The sequence below is a fragment of the Euwallacea similis genome, chromosome 12, assembly GCF_039881205.1.
Source record: "Euwallacea similis isolate ESF13 chromosome 12, ESF131.1, whole genome shotgun sequence".
NCBI classification, from domain to species: domain Eukaryota; kingdom Metazoa; phylum Arthropoda; class Insecta; order Coleoptera; family Curculionidae; genus Euwallacea; species Euwallacea similis.
Window position 1 is genome coordinate 5,122,380 of NC_089620.1, and position 20,823 is coordinate 5,143,202.

The window sequence follows — 20,823 nt, forward strand, 5'->3', positions numbered from 1 at the left end:
CCTAAAATTTCAGAATATTAACACAGAAAAAATAAAAGTTAATGATGCAAATGGAAGTCCAATAGAGATTTCTGCAGTAATTGTTTGGAGAGTGAGCAGTCCTGCAAAGGCGTATTATAATGTTAACAACTATCACGAATTTGTTTTTGTACAAAGTGACTCGGTAATTAGAGAATTGGCGAGCAATTATCCGTATGATAGCGAAAGCGATGAGGAATCTTTACGTAAAAATTCTGATAAAATTTCAGATGAATTGCGGTCAATGTTACAACAAAGATTAGATGTTGCAGGAATTGAGATTACAGAAGCAAGAATATCGCATTTGGCGTATTCGTCCGAGATTGCACAAGCAATGTTAAGGCGTCAACAAGCACATGCTATCACTTCGGCAAGAAGGCATATAGTGCAAAATGCAATAGGAATTGTCGAGGAAGTAATAGCTCATTTTGAAAAAAACAAAAGCTTACAATTAGATGGCAAGCAAAAGGTTCAATTGATAAATAATTTGTTGGTTGCCCCAATCTCTGAGCAAGATGCACAACCGACGATTAGTTTAGATAATAATTAGCATAGAAGCCGATTGGGTTTCATAAATGCAAGTCACTATTAATTTCTTGATTAATAGACTAAATGATGTTATAAATTACACGCATTAGGGGTGCTCTAGAAAAGCTGAGAGTACATAAAGTACAACCCTTTGAACCTGATATTGTTAAAGCAAGCGTAGGAAAATGTATGTATATAAATATTGAAGAATGCTTCGGCTTCATTGCGTTAATTGCATCTCTAATTGGATTATCACCTCAAGTATATAAAGCATATATCACTATTGCTGGATTAGTGATTAGCATAATATCAATTATTCAAAAATGTTACTACGATGCAAAACCTGCACCATGATCGTGTGCTGCACTGCAGTACACAACAACAATATCGTTCTATTGTAGTGCTAAATGGAAAAATACCGAGCTCATCGTTTTTTAAACGAGATATACCTATTATTGCTGTAGATGGAGGAGCAAACAAGCTTCTATCAATTGGCGTAAAACCTGATCTTGTAGTAGGAGATTTGGATAGCGTAAATCTGGATTTACGTGCTAATTTGAATACGATATATCTACCTGATCAAGATTATTGCGACTTTTCTAAAGCAATGGCTCACTTAAAAACAGTAAAGTTATTGCCATCAATAGTAACGGGTATTACTGGAGGAGCAATTGATCACATACTACAGAATATTAACATTTTTCTAAGTACGGGCAGTATCTTTTACACACCTTCACCTCCCATGGTAGGTTACACTTTACAAAAAGGTATTACCCATTTTTTTTCTTTGCCAAAAAATACTAAAATATCTTTACTTGGTATACCGAGAGCTCAAATATCAACTAAAGGATTAAAATGGGAACTGCACCTTAGTAATCTTGCTTTTCCGGGAAAAAATTCTTGCTTTAATCGAAGTTTAGGCAATAAGGTATCCGTAGAAGTACACAGTGGTATATGTCTAGCAATGATTTATTTAGAGACAGTAGATGATGCTGCAAGACATCATGTGCGTCAAGTTAAGAAGTAAATAGACTTCTTGCATAACCCAAACTAAGTAGAAAAAAGGTATCATCCAAGTAGCTGACACTGGTTCCTTTATGACGTGTCATTCCAGTTTCAGTTACTTGAATGACAGCAGTCCTACGTCATACCGCCGCGGTATCTCTTAGCCGCTAACAAGCAGCGGGATGACGAATTGCTTAACCGTCATACCGCCACGAACCGTCATACCGCGATTCATTCGCGGTATCTCTTAGCTGCTAACACGTAGTGGGATACTTGATCTTTACAGGGATGACGGTTGTCAGGCTAGCCTGTCATCCCAGTGCCCAGACACTGGGATCCAGGAATTTTATTAAGTTGGTAAGCATAAAAGTGTTATGTAAAATACAACGTTCTTGATGGGATTGCGTGAAATGCTGGATTCCAGTGCCAAGCACTGGAATGACATCACAGGGGCACTGGAATGACACCTCTCTTGGGCTCTTTTAGCTATAAACATTAAGAAATTTACCAAATAAAAAAAGGCAAAAGAAGCCCTAGTCATTGTCTATTTTCAGTATTGGCGTTTTTTAAGTCTTAAACACTGCAATTTAGCTGCTTTTAAATGCAACTAACCTTAGCTTTAATATTTAAGAAATTTACTAAGCAGAAAAAAAGGCAAAAGAAACCCCGTGTTAGCTAGTTGTCACTCTCTAATCCTGCAAATTGGCGTACTATACTGTCTTAAACGACTTATAAGCGCGTTTCATCTTATATAGGTAAAAACCCAGAAATGTTGTGAAGACATAAGGTGCACATAATGCAAAAAACTAAAAATAAGACGCCAACTACGTTGTTTTCTTGCTGTTTAATCTGCACAGATGAAGATAACTGAATACCTTCAGTACCATGATAGGGGGGCTGGCAGAGTTTGTCAAGTAAGTTTTTTCGTTTCTACTGAATGACAGTTGTGGCTTGGGAGGTAGTGCAAGAAGTCTATTGTATTACTGAATTATTAATAATTCAGTAATAGTGCCTGCTATGTAGCTAAAATTTTCCTTTAACTTAAGCTATATGTAGCTAAAATAACTTGGGTTTACCGACGATTTGATAAACGACAAATTCGTTATCCCGCTGCTTGTTAGCGAGATCTAGAGATACCGCGGCGGTATGACCCTGATTTGCATTAGCCATGTATAATAAAGGGAATCTATGACAAAAGAATCATTGGTAAAAACTGATATAGTGAAAGTTGAAGACAAAAAGGCGGTAAGAAGCTTTTTTAAAATACTAGGTGGAGTGGCAGATGCTGTAAGATCGTGGATTGGTAACATCAGTCCTGATTTAAGCAACAGTCGCGATATCGATAGTTTAGTCTTGAAGATGAACGAGTGCTTAAATCCAAAGGGAGGAGAGGTTTCAGCACGTAAGAACGCTGTATCTCTTGGTAATCTGTACTTGAGCTTATCAGAGAAAGGTAAAATAAAATTTCTACAAACCCTGGCAGAAAAATTTAATCCGAATAAAGTGGAAATAGATGAGAAAATTAAAGAGTATAAGAAAAATCAAGATCCCGAGTTAAACTATAAATTTGAACAGGATTTAATAAAAATTCTTGAATCACCGCGTTCTAAAATATTAAAGCAATTTATTTCTTTACCAGAAGGCCTTAAGTTTATTGTTGATATGCGTTCTGACGTGCTTAAGCTAAAGAACCAATATAGAAGCTTGAATCCACTAGAGAACGAATTAAAAAATATACTCTATACTTGGGTTGATGTTGATCTACTTGATCTTCGTCAAATCACCTGGGATTCACCTGCATCATTGCTAGAAAAACTTATAAAATATGAAGCTGTGCATAAAATTTCCTCTTGGGGCGACCTAAAAAACAGACTAGACTCTGATCGTCTCTGTTTTGCTTTTTTTCATTACAAGATACCAAACGAACCTCTAATTTTTGTAGAGGTTGCATTGGTGGATAAGATTGCAGATAGCATTCAACACCTTTTAGATGAGTCGGTACCTTCAAATGATCCAAGTAGTGCGAGCACTGCTATATTCTATTCAATATCAAGTACTCAAGCAGGGTTATCTGGAATCAGCCTTGGTAATTTTTTGATCAAAAGGGTTGTAGAAAAGCTATCACAGGAGTTTAAAAGTATAAAAACATATGCAACTCTTTCTCCAATACCTGGCTTTACGAAATGGCTAAAAAACAATCTAAACCAAGATGTCACTTTATTGGGCAAACTAAACATAAAACAATCTAGTGCAGAAATTTTAGAAAGTATAGAGCAATTAAAAACTAACGTTGGATGTACAAATGAAACTAAACAATGCATGCTTAAACTATGTGCATACTATTTACTAAAAGTTAAGAACAATAGTGGCGGTGCTTATGACCCGGTGGCGCATTTTCATTTAAGCAATGGTGCATCGATAAAACAATTAAACTGGATGGCGGATACTTCTGAAAAGGGTATTAGTCAGTCAGCCGGGATGATGGTAAATTATCTATATGAGTTGCCTAAAATAGATAATAATCATGAAAACTATATGGTTAATAAAATGATTTCCTGCTCGAAAAAAGTGTCGTCTATGTTGAAGGAGTAAATAGTCTCTTAATAAAGGATTGCCCTCACAACACTTAAAATGTAAAATGGTTCTACTTAAGTAAAATAGCCATAAATGAACAACATAAGAAATTTTGCAATAATAGCGCATATAGACCACGGTAAGTCAACGCTTGCTGACCGTTTAATAGAGGAATGTAACGGCCTTGAAGCAAGAGAAATGATCAATCAAATACTCGATTCAATGGATATAGAGCGTGAACGTGGCATTACAATTAAAGCACAGACGGTAAAACTTAATTATACGGCAAACGACGGTAATCAATATTGCCTAAATCTCATGGACACCCCAGGTCACGTTGACTTTTCTTACGAGGTAAGTCGAAGCTTAGCAGCGTGCGAAGGTTCACTTTTAGTGGTGGATAGTAGCCAGGGCGTTGAAGCACAAACCCTTGCAAATGTATATAAAGCTATTGACAACAATCATGAAATAATAGTTGTGCTCAATAAAGTTGATCTTCCTGCTGCAGATCCAGAAGGGGTAAAACTCCAGGTTGAGGAAATAATCGGTATTGACGCAAGTGAGTCAGTTTTAATATCAGCAAAAACTGGACTTGGAATAAAAGATGTACTTGAAGCAATAGTGGCAAAACTTCCAGCTCCTCAAGGTGATGTAAATGCTCCACTGCAAGCAATTTTAGTTGATAGTTGGTATGACACTTACTTAGGAGTGGTAATTTTAGTGCGAGTTAAAAATGGAGTGCTAAAAAAAGGCATGAGAATTGTTATGATGTCTAATAATGCTACATACCAGATAGATAATATCGGTATTTTCACCCCTAAAAAAGTTATGACGAGTGAGCTTTCAGCGGGTGAAGTTGGTTTTATAACTGCTTCAATGAAGGAAGTAGCAGACTGCAAGGTAGGGGACACTATCACTGAGGAAAAGAGACCTTGTAGTGAAGCACTTCCTGGATTTAAAGAAGTGCATCCTGTGGTATTTTGTAGCATTTTCCCTCACAAAACGGATGATTTTAAATATCTAAGGGAAGCTCTAGAGAAGTTACATTTAAATGATGCAAGTTTTACCTTCGAAGCTGAAACTTCAAATGCACTAGGCTATGGATTTCGTTGTGGTTTTTTGGGAATGTTGCATCTTGAAGTTATTCAAGAAAGGCTCGAGAGAGAATTTGATTTAGACCTAACAGCAACTGCACCGAGTGTTATATATAGGGTTACAACACGAAGTGGTGAAATTTTGAATATTCATAACCCAAGTGATATGCCAGATCCAACGAAAATTGAAATTGTGGAAGAACCATGGATTACCGCAACCATAATGGTCCCTGACCAATACTTGGGAGAGATTCTATCTCTATGTGAAGAAAGGAGGGGAGAACAGGAGGATTTATCTTACATTGGTAACACAACAACAGCATTGTTAAGATATAAATTACCACTGTCTGAAGTTGTTTTTGACTTTTATGATCGATTAAAATCAATTTCCAAAGGATATGCAAGTTTGGATTGGGAAATTTCCAGCTATCTGGTAAGCCAAATAGATAAATTAAGCTTTTTAATTAATGGAGAGCCCGTAGATGCACTGGCTTGTATCGCTCACAAAAGCAGAGCAGAAAAAAGGGGGCGTGAAATATGCGCACGCTTGAAGGATTTAATACCACGTCAGCAATATAAAATCGCGATTCAAGCGGCAGTGGGCGGAAAAATTATTGCCAGAGGAACGATTAACCCATACAGAAAAGATGTAACAGCTAAACTCTATGGTGGAGATGTAACGCGAAGAATGAAACTACTTGAAAAGCAAAAGAAGGGTAAAAAAAGGTTACATTCTATAGGGAACGTAAATATTCCACAGAATGCTTTTATTCAAGCCTTGAAGATAAGTGATTGATCTTAAAAGACTTCTTGTATAGTTTTTGGCAACAACCGTTAGAAACGAAAAAACTTACTTGACAAACTCTGCCAACCCCCTTATCATGAAACTGAAGCTATTTATTTATCTTCGCAATCTGTGCAGGTTAATGACAAAAAACTTAGGGTATTTGGCGTCTCATGTTTAATTTTTCGCACTACGTGCATCGCATGTCTTTAAAAATTTTTAGGTTTTTACCTATATAAGCCGAAACGCGCTTACAAAGCGTTTAAGACAGCAAAAAACGTCAAATTGACAAGGGAGAATTTGAATGCTAGCTACTACGGGGTTTCTTTGCCTTTTTTCCTGCTTAGTAAATTTCTTAAACACTTGCGGTGTAGGTTAGTTGCAAGTTAAAAGCAGCTAAATCGCTCTTAATCAAGCGTTTTAGAATAAAAAAACGCCGATATTTTAGTACATAGTAAATAGCCAACCACCACGAGGCTTCTTTTGCCTTTTTTTCATTTGGTAAATTTCTTAATGTTTATGGCTAAACGACAACCGTTATCCCGCTACTTGTTAGCTGATGAGATACCGCGAATAAATCGCGGTATGACGTAGGACTGCTGTCATCCCAGTGCTTGACACTGGGATCCAGTTGAGCTATTTCAACAAAAATACTGCATTTGAGATGAACGTTTATTCTTACCAGACTTATTTATAAATATAACAATTAAAGTCTGGATTCCAGCGTCAAGCACTGGAATAATATCGTTTACTATGTCTATATTACAATATTTGTGCAGTTGTGTGTCAACTACTTTTGTGGCACTGTTTGTTATTCAATCTTTATGCTAGTTTTACTAAAAATTATAGTATTTTAGGTATAATTGCAATATCTAAATTTAAGGTATAGAGATGAACCCTAGGAAAGTTTTTAATATTCTTTTTATAGTATTATTTATTTCTTTTTCTCATGTTGGGAGTGCTGCCGCTGACACTAATACTGATACAACTGCTCAAGTGATATGTAACATTATTGGCTATGTTTGGGGAATAGGCGGACCGCTTATGACCGTAGTGATAATAGGTGCAGCTTTGCTTGCGATATTTGGTAGAATGCCATGGCCAGCTCTTTTTGCACTCGGTATATTTTGTGCTGTATTTTTCGGTGCTAAAACTATCGTCATAAAAGTAATGGGTGGTATAGGCGGCACTGGAAATACTTCTTTGATGGACCAATGCGGAACAGGAGACACAAAAAGGAACTATTTTTTTCTAAAACAGACCTGATGCACGGCTTCAACTATATCTTCCACTTGCGGTAATGCTTTTTTTTCTAGATTTGCAGCGTAAGGTAAGGGGATGTCCTTGCCAGTTACACGTATAACTGGAGCATCAAGGTAGTCAAATCCTTGTTCCATAACAACGGCTGACAGCTCTGCTCCTATTCCTGCAAATGGCCATCCTTCTTCTACACTAACTAACCTATTAGTCTTCTGAATAGAGTTAATAACAGTTTGAGTGTCAAGTGGTCTTAAGGTTCTGAGGTCAATAACTTCAGCTTCTATACCTTCACTCGAAAGTAAATCTGCTGCATTTAAGGCATCCATTAATTTTAATGAAAAAGCAGTGATAGTTACATCCTTTCCTTCCCGTATAACAGCAGCTTTGCCTATCTCAAGTAGATAATCTTTGTTTGATAGCTCAGAGTCAGAAACTTCATGCTCATGTCCATAAGCTATTTCGTTTTCTAGAAATATTACCGGATTAGGGTCACGAATTGCAGCTTTAAGCAGACCTCTGCAATCTGAGGCAAAATAGGGTGCTATTACTTTTAACCCCGGTATATGCGAATACCAAGCTGCAAAGCATTGAGAATGTTGTGCAGTAACTCTTGCTGCAGCGCCATTTGGTCCACGAAATACTATAGGGCATCCAAGTTGTCCGCCTGACATATAATTTGTTTTTGCTGCGGAATTCACAATTTGGTCAATAGCTTGCATAGAAAAATTAAAAGTCATAAACTCGACTATTGGCTTTAATCCAGCAAATGCCGCTCCAACAGCAAGGCCAGCAAATCCATGTTCGGTAATAGGCGTATCAACTACTCTGTTTTCTCCAAACTCTTTCAGTAATCCTTTCGTTACTTTATAAGCACCATCATACTCTGCAACTTCTTCACCCATGATAAGCACATCAGAGTCGTTTTGCATTTCTTCTCTAATTGCTGTGCATAAAGCTTCTCTTACACTTAAGGTTGCCATTTATAAACTTTTATAGACTTTAACTAAAGTAACTATATCAGAATTACTGGGGGTAAGTAAAGTGTACAAATTAAGTTTTACAAACATCATGACCAACTCATTCCAAAAAAAAATCTTCTCACGCTTGCTGGTTTTGGTTGTTAAAAATGATTGTATTGCTTGTGTTTTTAATAATATATACTGCTAAGTTAATAATAATTCACTTGGGAATAACAGAAAAATACATGATAATTTTATATTTCAAATAGAATAAAATCCTTTTTATTGATACTGTCTTTTTTTGTAAAAAACATTCCTAACTTTTCCACCACTTTTTCTGGCTAAGGTCAGTATAACTTTTGCTTGAAATAACTGTTTATATGGTGCAATTTACAGCTTTTAGTTGCTAAAATTATAACTCTTAATTTAATAATTTTAATCCAATAAGCTTTCAGGTTAATAAAATTAAATTATTTGAGTAAATGCAATACCATGTCTTTATTTGTGGGTAATAATAAGAATAACGAAGGTTGGCTCAGCTACACTTCTATAATTTCAATTTTTATGTTTACCGTATAAAAGAAGTTTCTTCTGTCTGTGTCTTCGCGTTTGAAACTAACTTTATTCTATCTCTTTCTTGTTCTGGACTTAACTTGTGAAGCGCGTAACTGAAATCTTCCTCACTCACTCTAAGCCGTCTTTGCGTACCAGCGCGAATTTTTGCTTCATTCACTAATTGCTCTAATTCAGCCCCAGAATAGCCTTCAGTCTTGTCTGCAATGTCTTGGAGGTTTAGCTTTTCATCAGTTTTTGTACTTCGCATATAAAGTTCCAATATCCTTTGTCTCACTTCTATGTTTGGATTAGGGACATAAACCTTCTGACCTAAACGTCCAGGTCTAATAAGTGCTGGATCTATACCACCGATAAGGTTAGTTGCACCAATTACTATTATATCTTTTCTGCTCTTAAATCCATCTATTTCAGTTAATAACTGTGTTAAACTCTCTCGACAATGGTAAGCTGAGTTATTAGCGGTACTTCTTTTTTGAGCAACTGCTTCTATTTCATCTATAAAGACTATACAAGGAGAATATTTTTTTGCTATTTTAAAAAGCTCGCGTACAGCATGTGCACCATGACCAATATATACTCCAATAAGTTCAGGACCTGAGATGCTTATGAAATTCATATTTGATTCACCTGCAATTGCACGAGCGATAAGTGTTTTACCATTTCCAGGAGGGCCATGTAATATGTAACCTCTTAGTGAATTAATACTTTTATTTCCAAACAGCTTGCGCATTTCTTCTGTCATTTGGTCACAGCAAATCATCTGCAACTGTTGTTTTAAGGAGTCATCAATTATAGCATCAGCAAATGTTATTCTTTTATCATCTGAATCAGCTAATTCTATCGATATAGGCAGCTCTACTTCCTTTAGTTTGCTGAATATTTGATCATATATAAACCAAGCAATAAAAAAGAAAACGACAAGTAACACACAAGGCATAGCTTCACTAACATAATGTGCAGCTAACTCATACCCTTTACTAAGCAACATTGTATGCATATAGGCAAACAAAAAAGCGATAGAGACAATAGTTGCCACGCATAGTAAACAGATTGAAATTCTTTTTAGTAATTCTGAAATTTCAATTTTTTTCATCTTAATACCTTATACCAATTTTAAACTAAGAATAATTTTATCTAGCTTACCTATTTTAGCTTGATTAGAGCGTTCAGAAAAATTATCAAGTACGTACTTTAATTTATTAAATACTAAAAACAATATATCACCATATTGTCACATACATCTTTAAAGTTTACCAAATTCATTTTCAAAAAACAAGATTTTATTATTAACCCGAATTCTGGATTAGATTTTAGGTAAATTATTGAAAGTCTTGAATTTTACTAAATTAGTAACTAATCTTAAAATGCTTACTGCTTTATCGTAAATGCTAAAACAATAAGCTATTGATATTCTTGTTTTTTTAATCTCCAATCCAGAATTCGGGTTAAAAACGCTAACTTGTATCTTCAAGAAGTAAGACATAATAGCTCTAAAATGTCTTGCAAGGAAAGGTAAAGCTGAACGCTAACTTATGCCAGAAAAATACCGTCTTGTTTGCCTTTTTGAGTAGTATCATCTTATTTTTCCTGTAAATTTTGTTTATAACGCCTAAGATTTACGATATTTTAATCCCGGTAGAATATCTTATAAAATCAGATTATATGTTATACCTGTGGAAATAGATAACTTTCAGCAATATTACAACCAAGAAGAAATGAAGACAGTAACATTAGCTCAAATTTATAAAGACTTGGTAATAAAGATATCCGATATAGTCGAACAAAATGGTGGAGCTATGACATGGGCAAAAGTTCCAGATACTAAAAACATTTTCATAGAAATAAAAATTGACACTTTAGGGCAAGGTAAAATTCAATTTTCAAAATTAACCCAAGAAAATCAAGCAGTATCCGTGCAGAATGATAAAAATATAGCAACAATTCAGTTTAATTATACAATTGATCCAGAATATACTTATTCTAGTTGCTATGGTAATAGATGTGAAAAATACCATTATGCTCAACAATTGTATTATGACTTTTTAATGATACAAGCTTCAGTAAAATATGATCAGTTAATTGACTGCTATAAATTAAAATTTGATAAAAAAAAAGATATTTACTTGATGAGAGGAATAACAGTGTAAATCATATTAACGTGGAGACTAAAATAAGATTTCAAAATCAAGATGGTTCATATCTAGTAGATGAAAAATCTAAATTCAGTTTGTACGCTTGCACTTGCTTTGATAAAGAGTGCAATGATAAGTTAGATTGAGCGTTCAGTACTATCTTACACACTTAAAAGATATGATCAGAATTATAGCTAATATTAAGGAAAGCTAAATGACCTTACCCAGATGGTATGAATAAGTATTGCTTGGTTGAAAGCAAGAGAAGATAATAACTTCTCAGAGTGGGTAGGGGCAGGTTGGTACTTTTTCTGGGGCACTTTCTGCTCCTATATGGAGTATAGAAAGAAGACCTTGTTATCCAGACCATACGCGTCAAGTTAAGAAGCAAGGGTAAGAAAATGGGAGTGTTAAATAAACTGTGTCAAACCGAAAAAAAAGTAATAAATTGATATAAAAAAATGGAGGTTTGACATGAGTCAAAAAATAGTAAACAGAACTACCGGATTGGTAGATTATAAAGAATTAGAAACAAATATCCTGTCGTCTATACGAGAAGGAAGGCCGCTGACAGGAAGGGACGGAGCGTTAACACCGTTTATAAAAAGGTTGCTGGAGGCGAGTCTAGAGGGTGAAATAGAAAACCACTTATTGGCTGAAAGCGAAGAAAATAACCGAAGAAATGGGAGGAATGCAAAAACTTTACGTACAAGTGCAGGCTCATTTGAGCTATTAACACCAAGAGATAGAGAAGGAAGCTTTGAACCCCAAATAGTCAAAAAAAGGCAAACAAACCAGAGCTTGAAACGAAGATTTTGAGCACATTTGCCAGTGGTATGGGCTATAGAGATATAGCGTCACATGTTGAGGAAATTTATGATCACAAAATATCTGCAGCAGAGATATCAAGTATTACCGACAAATTGCTACCGATAATCAATGAATGGCGCAGTCGTCCGCTGCAATCTGTATATCCGATAGTGTTCATGGTTTTTTAAGGTCAAAGAGGACGGACATTGTGTAAGTAAATGTATGTACAATATATTGGGCATAGACCAAAATGGCAGAAAAGAAGTATTAGTTGGCTGAAAGTGAAGGAGCTAACTTCTGGTTGGGAGTACTAAATGATCTAAAAGAAAGAGGAGTAGAAGATATTCTAATTGCCTGTGTTGATGGGCTAAAAAGCTTTCCTACAGCCATAAACAGTGTGTTTCCTAATGCGGAGGTACAGCTATGTGTGGTGCATCAGATACGCAATTCTCTGAAATATGTATCTAGCAAAGATGTAAAGATTTTCATGAGTGATTTAAAAAAAGTATATCAGGCTTCAAGTAGAGAAATAGCTGAAAATTATCTGCTTGAGTTGGAAGAAAAATGGAGAGAAAAATATCCACTAGTCATAAAATCCTGGCAGAATAATTGGATCCGGCTATTTCAAGTATTCTGGCCCAGTCAGGAGGCTAATTTATACTACCAATCCTATTGAGGGACTGCATAGACAGATTAGAAAATTTACTAAAACTAAGGGCTCATTTACCAGCTTGTATAAACAAGTGTATTGTGCTATAAAAAAGGCAGAGCAAAATTGGACTATGGCTTTGCCTAATTGGGCATTAACTATGTCTCAGCTCGACATTTTCTTTCCTAATAGATTGAAAATTGAGTTGAACTAAAAATGCGGTTTGACACAGTTTATTTAACACTCCCGTTTTGACGATAAATTACGTACCGTCTAATTTGCCGTTCTGCAAGGTTGTTGGTTGTTTCTATCACTTCAGGTTTTCTTAAAAACTTCCACATCATATCCTCAGACCGTAACATCTTAGCGGCCATTCTCGAAGCTTGAGTGCTATTTACAACCCTCGTCATTTTACGCAGAAAATGTTTTACCCTTTTCCGAATTTTTCGCATCAGTCGATAAAATCTCAAATTATCTATCAAATTTTGTTTTTTTGCCTTATCTACTACAAACACCTTATTGCTGAGCGATTTTAGTGCTTGGCCAATTTTGCTCACTTCAACATTTTTACTATGGGCAAATCTCTTGCCAAATGTGCCCAACATATCTGTCTACTTTCACGATTAAAGTAATTGTATGCAGCGTATCTATCGCTTACAACTATGCCATCATATTCTGGCAATAACCCTTTTAATACCTTCTTACCACGAAGCTTCAAAAGTGTCAATGTTTTATTTGTTATTACCCAACCCCAGCCTCTTTTCCCTTGATCTGTTTCATCTATATGCAAATACTTGCTTTCTTGCAACTCTTCCTTCATTTTCTCATATTCAGATGCACACTTCTTCGATACCCTGCGTTCAGTATTTGAGACTAAACCAAGTGAGGTTAAATATACTGCTTAAAATCTGTTGTACTTCTCTTTTTGAGTTAATAAAAAAGCCACTAAGGCTGCTTATGATTGCTTTGGCATTTGCTCCCAATAGATCTCTTGTAACACCTTCAGGTAAATTTGCTGTAGTTCTTTTATTACATACTCTACAACGTCCCCTTTGCAACCTGTACTCAGTTACAATTGGCTTAATTTCTGGTAATTCTACCTTTTGATGAACAATTTCATCTTCTAAAACAACCTTACTTCCACACATACAAATCTTACCAATTGTGCAGCTCACTACCTCGTCTGCAGCCATTAATTCACGCTTATGCGCCTTATGTCCTGGCTGACCTCCTGGGTTTTTATCACTCTTCTTTTTTCCTTTCTTACGATATATATCTCGTGATGGTGGCAGCGATGAATTTTGTGAATTTAAGCCCAATTTGTCTTCTAATTCAATTATTTTTGCTTTCAGGCTATCATTTTCTGTAATCAGCGCTTTTATTTCTTCCTTGAGATTACCGTTTTCTGCTACAATCTCCTTTTGCAGCACAGTTGTCATTTACCCATTCCATATTTAGCTTCCTATTTCTTTACACTTTTATATTTACTTTGTAAACCACCTTATCTCCGTGAACGGTTACCAATAATCTTGCACGTGTGCGTATTACTGCTGCTAGCCCTTGGATATCGTAAACCTTGTGTCCTTATCAAGAAAAGATGTGGAAAAAATGTGTAGCAGGATTTCCTACTATCCAACCTGGTGCTTCTCTTCCATTTTCCCACTTAGCGAATCTCATCTTTTCCTGTAGGTAATACTCCCTATAAGCTTTTATAGGACTACTACATTTATACCGATCGGGTAGTGCTTGTATAAAAGCTTGCATATCAGTTGATCGAAAAATGAGTAAATCCTTATTACTATCACACCAATCTATTACTTTCTCTGATTTATGCATTCTTTTGTATCGCCAAGTATACTCTGTACACAACTCTTTTCCATACTTTATCAGCCAATGAAAGTTCCCTTTCGATTGCCTAGCCCATAAAGAACAAGGATGATTGCTGTGAGTGAGTTTATATGGAACTGCTATATTCTGATCTGTGGTACTGACAAAAGGATTTGGCGCTTTTAATGCTATTGAAAAAACATTACTTAATAACTGAGCAGTTTCTAATGGCATTTTTACTATATGCTTATCACATAACATTTTTGCCGCAATCTCTGGGTTTTCATCTAGTACAAAGATGTTCATCTAAACATCCAAAGATAGAATCAGCTTAAGTCTTTAACTTCATCAACTGTAAGACCAGTAGTTTGAGCTATTATATCAATGGAAACTCCTGCTTTAAGTAGATTCTTTGCGACTTCAATTTCCCTTTCTTTTCTACCTTTTTCATGTCCGATTAGGATGCCTTCTTCTCTACATTTTTCAGTAGCATCATCAAGTTTTTGAGCGAGGATGCCTTCTTCTTTCCGCAGATCCATTATTCTTTCTTCATATGCTACTAAATCTTTTTCATTCCAGCTAAACCTGTCTAATTCATCGTAGGCTAACTTTATTATTGGTGCTTTTTCTGCTATTTTCCTTAAGTCTTCTTCCGTAGTTTCATCTGCATATTGTTGTCTAAATGAAGAAGGTCGCCCCTCCTCACTCTACTTCACGACTACTACGATGACTCCGTAACCATAGAACTCGCGTTCCTTAGGTCATCCCATGTTCCGTCACTAAGAACTGTTCTAGATCAACTTAGGTTTTCTATTCATCCTTCTAAGAAACTCTTTCTGCTAGTAGCTCTTTTTTAATCAAGACATAACCAAATTCACTAGCTTTCTTGCTTAGAGTCTTCACTATTTTTTCCTTATATAACTTTTCATAGTAATCAATGCCCTTCTCTACATATTCCTGTCCATACTTTAGCATACTATAAAAAATGCACGCCAATTTCCTAGCCGTAGCGGTAATCGCTTTCGGTGCTCCTAGTCGTTTTTTTAACCTTCTGCAATATGCACCAATCCCACCGTTGCTTCTTGACACACACTGGGCAGCCATCCTAAAAGCATTTGCAGCACGAGCAATAACTTTGCGAGTTCTCGTCCCAAATACTTTTTCCCCTGTAACTTTATTAGCAGGACTTAGCCCCAACCAAGAAGTAAAGTGCTTCTCTGATGGCCATTTATCGTGGTTCAAACCAACTTCTGAGATAATTGTTTGTATAGTTAGCACATCAAGCCCAGGAACTTTAGTAAAATCAATACCGGTTACTCTATACAGTTCTTCGTGTAAAGGAAAGTCTGGTCTGTTTTTTGAAAACCTATTCTTTATTTTGCTGCATCGCTTATTCTCGTCAGATTTTGTTTCAAATGTTTTGTAATATTGTTCGATGCTTTTGTCGCATTCTGCTATTTTTTCCTGATAAATATTATACAATTCAAATTCTTGCTTTAACACAAATAAGAGTTCCTTTCTGTAGTCGCCTTTTAGCGCTTTTGCCATGGTAGATCTATCATTTCTTATCCGTACATCTCTCAATTCTGATAATTTTTCAGGATTCCTTTCACCTTCAATTATTGCTTTGATAATTTGCATACCGGTCACTCCAGTAATATCACTTATGACTTTGTGTAATTGAACGTTCATTTGAATTAACGCTTTTTGCATACGTAGAATATGTGTGGATGCACTTTCAATCAGGTTGCTACGTTGCCTAACGTAATTACGCAACACACACATTTGATCATCAGGTCTAAACGACCCATGGAGTAATCCATAGCTGTGTAATTGTTGTAACCATTGACAGTCTTGAACGTCGGATTTTCTACCAGGCACGTTCTTAATATATCGTGCATTTACCAATTTTACCTCAAATCCATATGACTCAAGTATTTGAAACAAAGGAATCCAATATACTCCTGTTGATTCCATAGCTACTGTTCTAACTTTACATTTCTTTAACCACCCTGCTAAGTTATGAAGATCAACTGTAAAGCATCCAAATTTTTTGACACGTTGTTCATCTCTTCCTTCAGGTACACATACATAATGTACAGCTGAGCCGATATCAATTCCTGCTGTATCAGGATTCACTATTTCTAGTTTACTTTTTGCCTTTATCATGGTAATTATCCTACTATAACTTATAATGGAGAAGCACTTAAGCTTGGGACGGTTAGATTATACAATCTTCTAATCGAGGTAGTCATAATAGACTCCATCAGTGGTTTAACCGTTCCTCCAAAACCACGCTCCTAAACGGGCACTTAAGCACCATTGATCAGTCGGTTATAACTGCAGAAGTACTTCTTGATAAATTATATATAAAAATTGCTATGGAAGTGAAGAAATAGTTTCTTTCCGGTTTAACAAGATTTTTTTCTTGTTCGACGCTCCTAAGAAACTCACTCAACTAACTCTTCTTGTTGAACTAATATGTAGCCAAATTCGCTCGCTTTTTTGATCAAATTTTTTACAATTCTATCTTTATAGCGTGTTTCATAGTATTCCATTCCTTTTTCTACATATTCCTGTCCGTATTTGAGCATACTATAAAATATGCATGCCATTTTTCTTGCAGTAGCTGTTATTGCTTTTGGTGCTCCTAGTCGTTTTTTCAATCTTCTGTAGTATGCACCCAACGCACTTTTACTCTTTCCTACAGAATGAGCAGCTATTCGCAAAGCATTTGCAGCACGGTTAATGACTTTACGTGTTCTTGTATTAAACACTTTTTCCCCTGTAACTTTATTAGCAGGACTGAGTCCCAACCACGACGAAAAGTGCTTTTCTGTTGGCCATTTACTGTGGTTTATACCAACTTCTGAAATTATGGTTTGTATACTTAATACATCAAATCCAGGAATTTTAGTGAAATCCATACCAGTGATTCGGTGCAGTTCCTCATACAAAGCAAAGCTTGGCTTACTTTTGCTATTTTTATTCTTTTGCTTACTTAGCTGTTTGCTTTCACAAGACTTTGTTTCAAACGTTTTATAATAGGCTTCAATATTTCTATCACATTCTGCTATTTTTTCTTGATAAATATTATATAGTTCAAATTCTTGCTTTAGCGTGAATAAGTGTTCTTCTCTATAGTCACCAGCTAACGCTTTTGCAATAGTAGACTGATCATTTTTCATTCGCACGTCCCTGAATTCTGCTAATTTTTCAGAATCTCTTTCGCCTTCAATTATAGCTTCAATGATTTTCATACCAGTTATCCCAGTAATATGACTAATAACCTTGTGTAATTGTATATTCATTTGAATTAATGCCTTCTGCATACGTAGAATATGCGTAGATGCACTTTCAGTGAGATTTCTGCGCTGCCGCACGTAACTGCGCAATACACACATCTGATTATCTGGGTCGAGTAGACCAGTGGAACTTCCCCCCCAGCCCCTCACAGAACTGTGCATGAACCTCTCGATTCACACAGCTCCCATTATTCAGTACTTTGATTACCATACCAACCTCCAGTGGTAAAAAGTATTCGGATTTTCTGTTCTCATTTTTCCTAGAAGTTTCCTTGCTAGTCTTTTTCCAATCAGATATTTCTTACTTACCCACTTTTCTAGATGCCGCTCTACATTATTAAGAAGTTTATACATCTCCGTTTGGTAAAACCTGCCATAATACTGACACCAGCCTCTGACTATTGGATTTACTTCCTTTGATATTTCCTCCAACTTCTTTCCTGTAAATCTATGTATTTTCCATGACCTTATGGTTTGAGTGATCTTTTTCTTGGCCTTATTGCTAATTGCAGGTAGAAATCCAACAAAATATTCTCCTATTTTGCTCTTTGCTCCTCTAGGTCTAAAGGTATATCCTAGAAAATCAAAGCTTTGTATAGGAAATGTATTCTTCCTGTTGCTATTCTTACAGTACACTATCCGTGTCTTTTCGGGATGCAACTTTAGCTTATACTCAGCCAATCTTTCTTCAATCTTTACTCTCATAAAGTCTGCCTGTCTCTTAGTTTTGCAGTGCACTATTGCATCATCAACATACCTTTCAAATGGTATTGTGGGGTAGTTTTGCCTCATCCACATATCAAACGCATGATGCATAAATATGTTAGAAATGATTGGGCTTACAGAACCTCCTTGCGGAACTCCCTTATTCCTCACTTCCCTAGTGCCATCTGCTTGTTGAATAGGGGCTTTCATCCACCTCTCAACATACAGTATGACCCATTTGCAGTTTGTATATTTCTTGATAGCTTGCAAAACTAATTCGTGATCCAGATTGTCGAAAAATCCAGATATATCAAGATCTATCGTCCAATCGTACCTCCAGCATCTCTTGCGTGCTGTATCTACCGCATCCAGTGCAGATTTATTCGGTCTATAACCATATGAATCCTCGTGGAATTTTGGCTCTACTAGCGGCTCAAGATACATAGAAGCTGCCGTTTGCCCTATCCTGTCGAATACTGAAGGAACACCTAAAATTCTTTGTCCTTCTCCCGTATCCTTCGGTATTGCTACAGCTTTTACTGGCTCTGGAAAATAACTTCCGGATGACATCCGATTCCATAGTTTGTACAGATTATCTTTTAGATTTTCCTCAAACTTTGTTATCGAAACCTCATCTACACCTGCAGCACCTTTATTTTTCGATACTTGTTTATAAGCTCTCCAAATAAGTTGTTTCGGTATATCAAAAGACTTTGTTTTATTCATTAACTCCTCCCTTTCGGTTGATAAATAATTAAAACTAAATAACTCAGCCCCTTCGCTCCATTTCCATTACAGAAACTTCTTCGCTACTACGAGCCGATCCGCCCCTGTTTTCCGCATCAGTACTCTCATCCTTAGAGTTTAGCTCCTCGAATTTCTCCCTTATCATCGAAACGACAGGTTCCCGCAGTTCCACACAATAGCCTAAAATAGATTCACGCCACCTCTATGCCGGACGCCACCTATCCAGTAAACAAGTTCCTGATAGGTTTATCCCAAGAGATTCAGGAGCCCATGGTTTTGACGTCGTCTTTGGAATTTCGACACTTCATCAGTGGTTCATTTTCATTCACCTCTCTATTTTACACATGATGCATAATTGCACCTTTTCCATAACGCTCACTACCATAGCTCTTTACCACAGCAGCTTATGGCTGTTTGAAGCCTATTCTTGCAAACCGACTTCAAGGGGCCCACCCTCATCTATTGTGCAGCTTTGCACTTAGTTTGCTCATTTTTTTTTTAAGCATTCTTTGTGTCTCTACGGCACACCCTAAACGATCCATGAAGCAGTCCGTAGCTATGCAGTTGTTGGAGCCATTGGCAATCTTGAACGTCAGACTTCCTACCAGGTACATTCTTTACATGCCGTGCATTTACCAATCTTACCTCGAATTTATATGACTCAAGTATTTGAAATAAAGGAATCCAGTATACTCCTGTTGATTCCATAGCTACTGTTGTAACTTTACACTTTTTCAACCACTGTGCTAAGTTATGAAGGTCTTCAGTAAAGCAGCCAAATTTCTGAACGCGTTGTTCATCTCCTCCTTCAGGTACACACACATAGTGTACAGCTGAACCAACGTCTATTCCTGCTGCATTAGGATTCACTATTTCTAATTTACTTTTTGCTTTTTTCATGGTAACTCCTACATATAATTTGTTACAGGGAAACGCTTCAGCTTGGAACGGTTGATAGTACAATCTCCTAACCGAGGTAGTCTAAATGACTCCATCAATGATTTGACCGTTCCTTCCAAGACCATGCTTGCATACGGGCACTTAGGCACCATTGAAAATGTCGATCATAACTGCAGAGGCGCTCCCTCTACAACTATACTTGAAAATTACTAAAAACTTAAATTTGTGTGTTTCTTTCTGATTTGACAGATTTTGTCTGTTCGATGCTTGCATAACACTTTGTACTGTTTTAATTTTTGCCTAAAGCTTTTAATTCAGCGTGAATTTTAGGGGCTCCATATCTGCATTTAGAAGCTTGATGTATTTTTTGAATATCTGCTAGAAGCCCTTCTTTTGCTAATTCTTTACTGCTTTTTTCCTTAGCAACCCATACCACCAGCACAAAACCCTACATAGTTCCTGTGTTTTATAGCAATTTCTATATAAAAGAATACTTTACTCTTTTTCTTTGCCCAGGGCTTTTTTTAAAATGTCTCTTTCTCTTGTTAGTTCTTTTTTTAGATCAAATCTTTCTTTGTCATAAGGAGCCTTTGCCTGGAAATGCGTATGCTCCAGACATTTTTCCATCATATTTTCTTACTTAACATACTGCCATCTATACCTAGATCTTTTGCTATTTTTGTACTTGCTTGACCTGTTTCTTTAACCAGCTTAACAGCTTCTAATTTGAATTCTGCTGTATATTCTCTTCTATTTGTCATATTTTGAAAAAACGTTTTATTTTACTCCAAAAACGTCTTAACTTTCTCTCTACTTTTTCTGGGTAAGGTCAATTTACCGCCGCGGCGCTAACTAGTAGCGGGATGACGGGTTACCAAATTGTAGAAGTTGCTTTAGCTATAAATTCAAGTTTTATCAATGTCTTGTGTTGTTACCCAAATAATGGTTGT

The 20,823-nt window shown here is 36.3% G+C and overlaps 2 protein-coding genes across 2 annotated transcripts; one reads left to right on the forward strand and one right to left on the reverse strand.

The window, feature by feature from the left end:
• Positions 1-2,739: 2,739 nt before the first annotated feature.
• Positions 2,740-4,143, forward strand: LOC136412523 (malonyl-CoA decarboxylase, mitochondrial-like). Its single transcript, XM_066395597.1, has one exon. It carries the CDS (start codon positions 2,740-2,742, stop codon positions 4,141-4,143), a length of 1,404 nt encoding a protein of 467 aa, XP_066251694.1.
• A 3,101-nt stretch (positions 4,144-7,244) lies between these two features.
• LOC136412653 (pyruvate dehydrogenase E1 component subunit beta-like) lies at positions 7,245-8,243 on the reverse strand. The gene has a single exon (XM_066395792.1). It carries the CDS (start codon positions 8,241-8,243, stop codon positions 7,245-7,247), a length of 999 nt encoding a protein of 332 aa, XP_066251889.1.
• Between the last annotated feature and the right edge of the window lie 12,580 nt (positions 8,244-20,823).

Coding starts and splice junctions, on each gene's coding strand:
- LOC136412523 (XM_066395597.1), top strand. CDS start 2,740: ATGACAAAAGAATCATTGGTAAAAACTGATATAGTGAAAGTTGAAGAC.
- LOC136412653 (XM_066395792.1), bottom strand. CDS start 8,243: ATGGCAACCTTAAGTGTAAGAGAAGCTTTATGCACAGCAATTAGAGAA.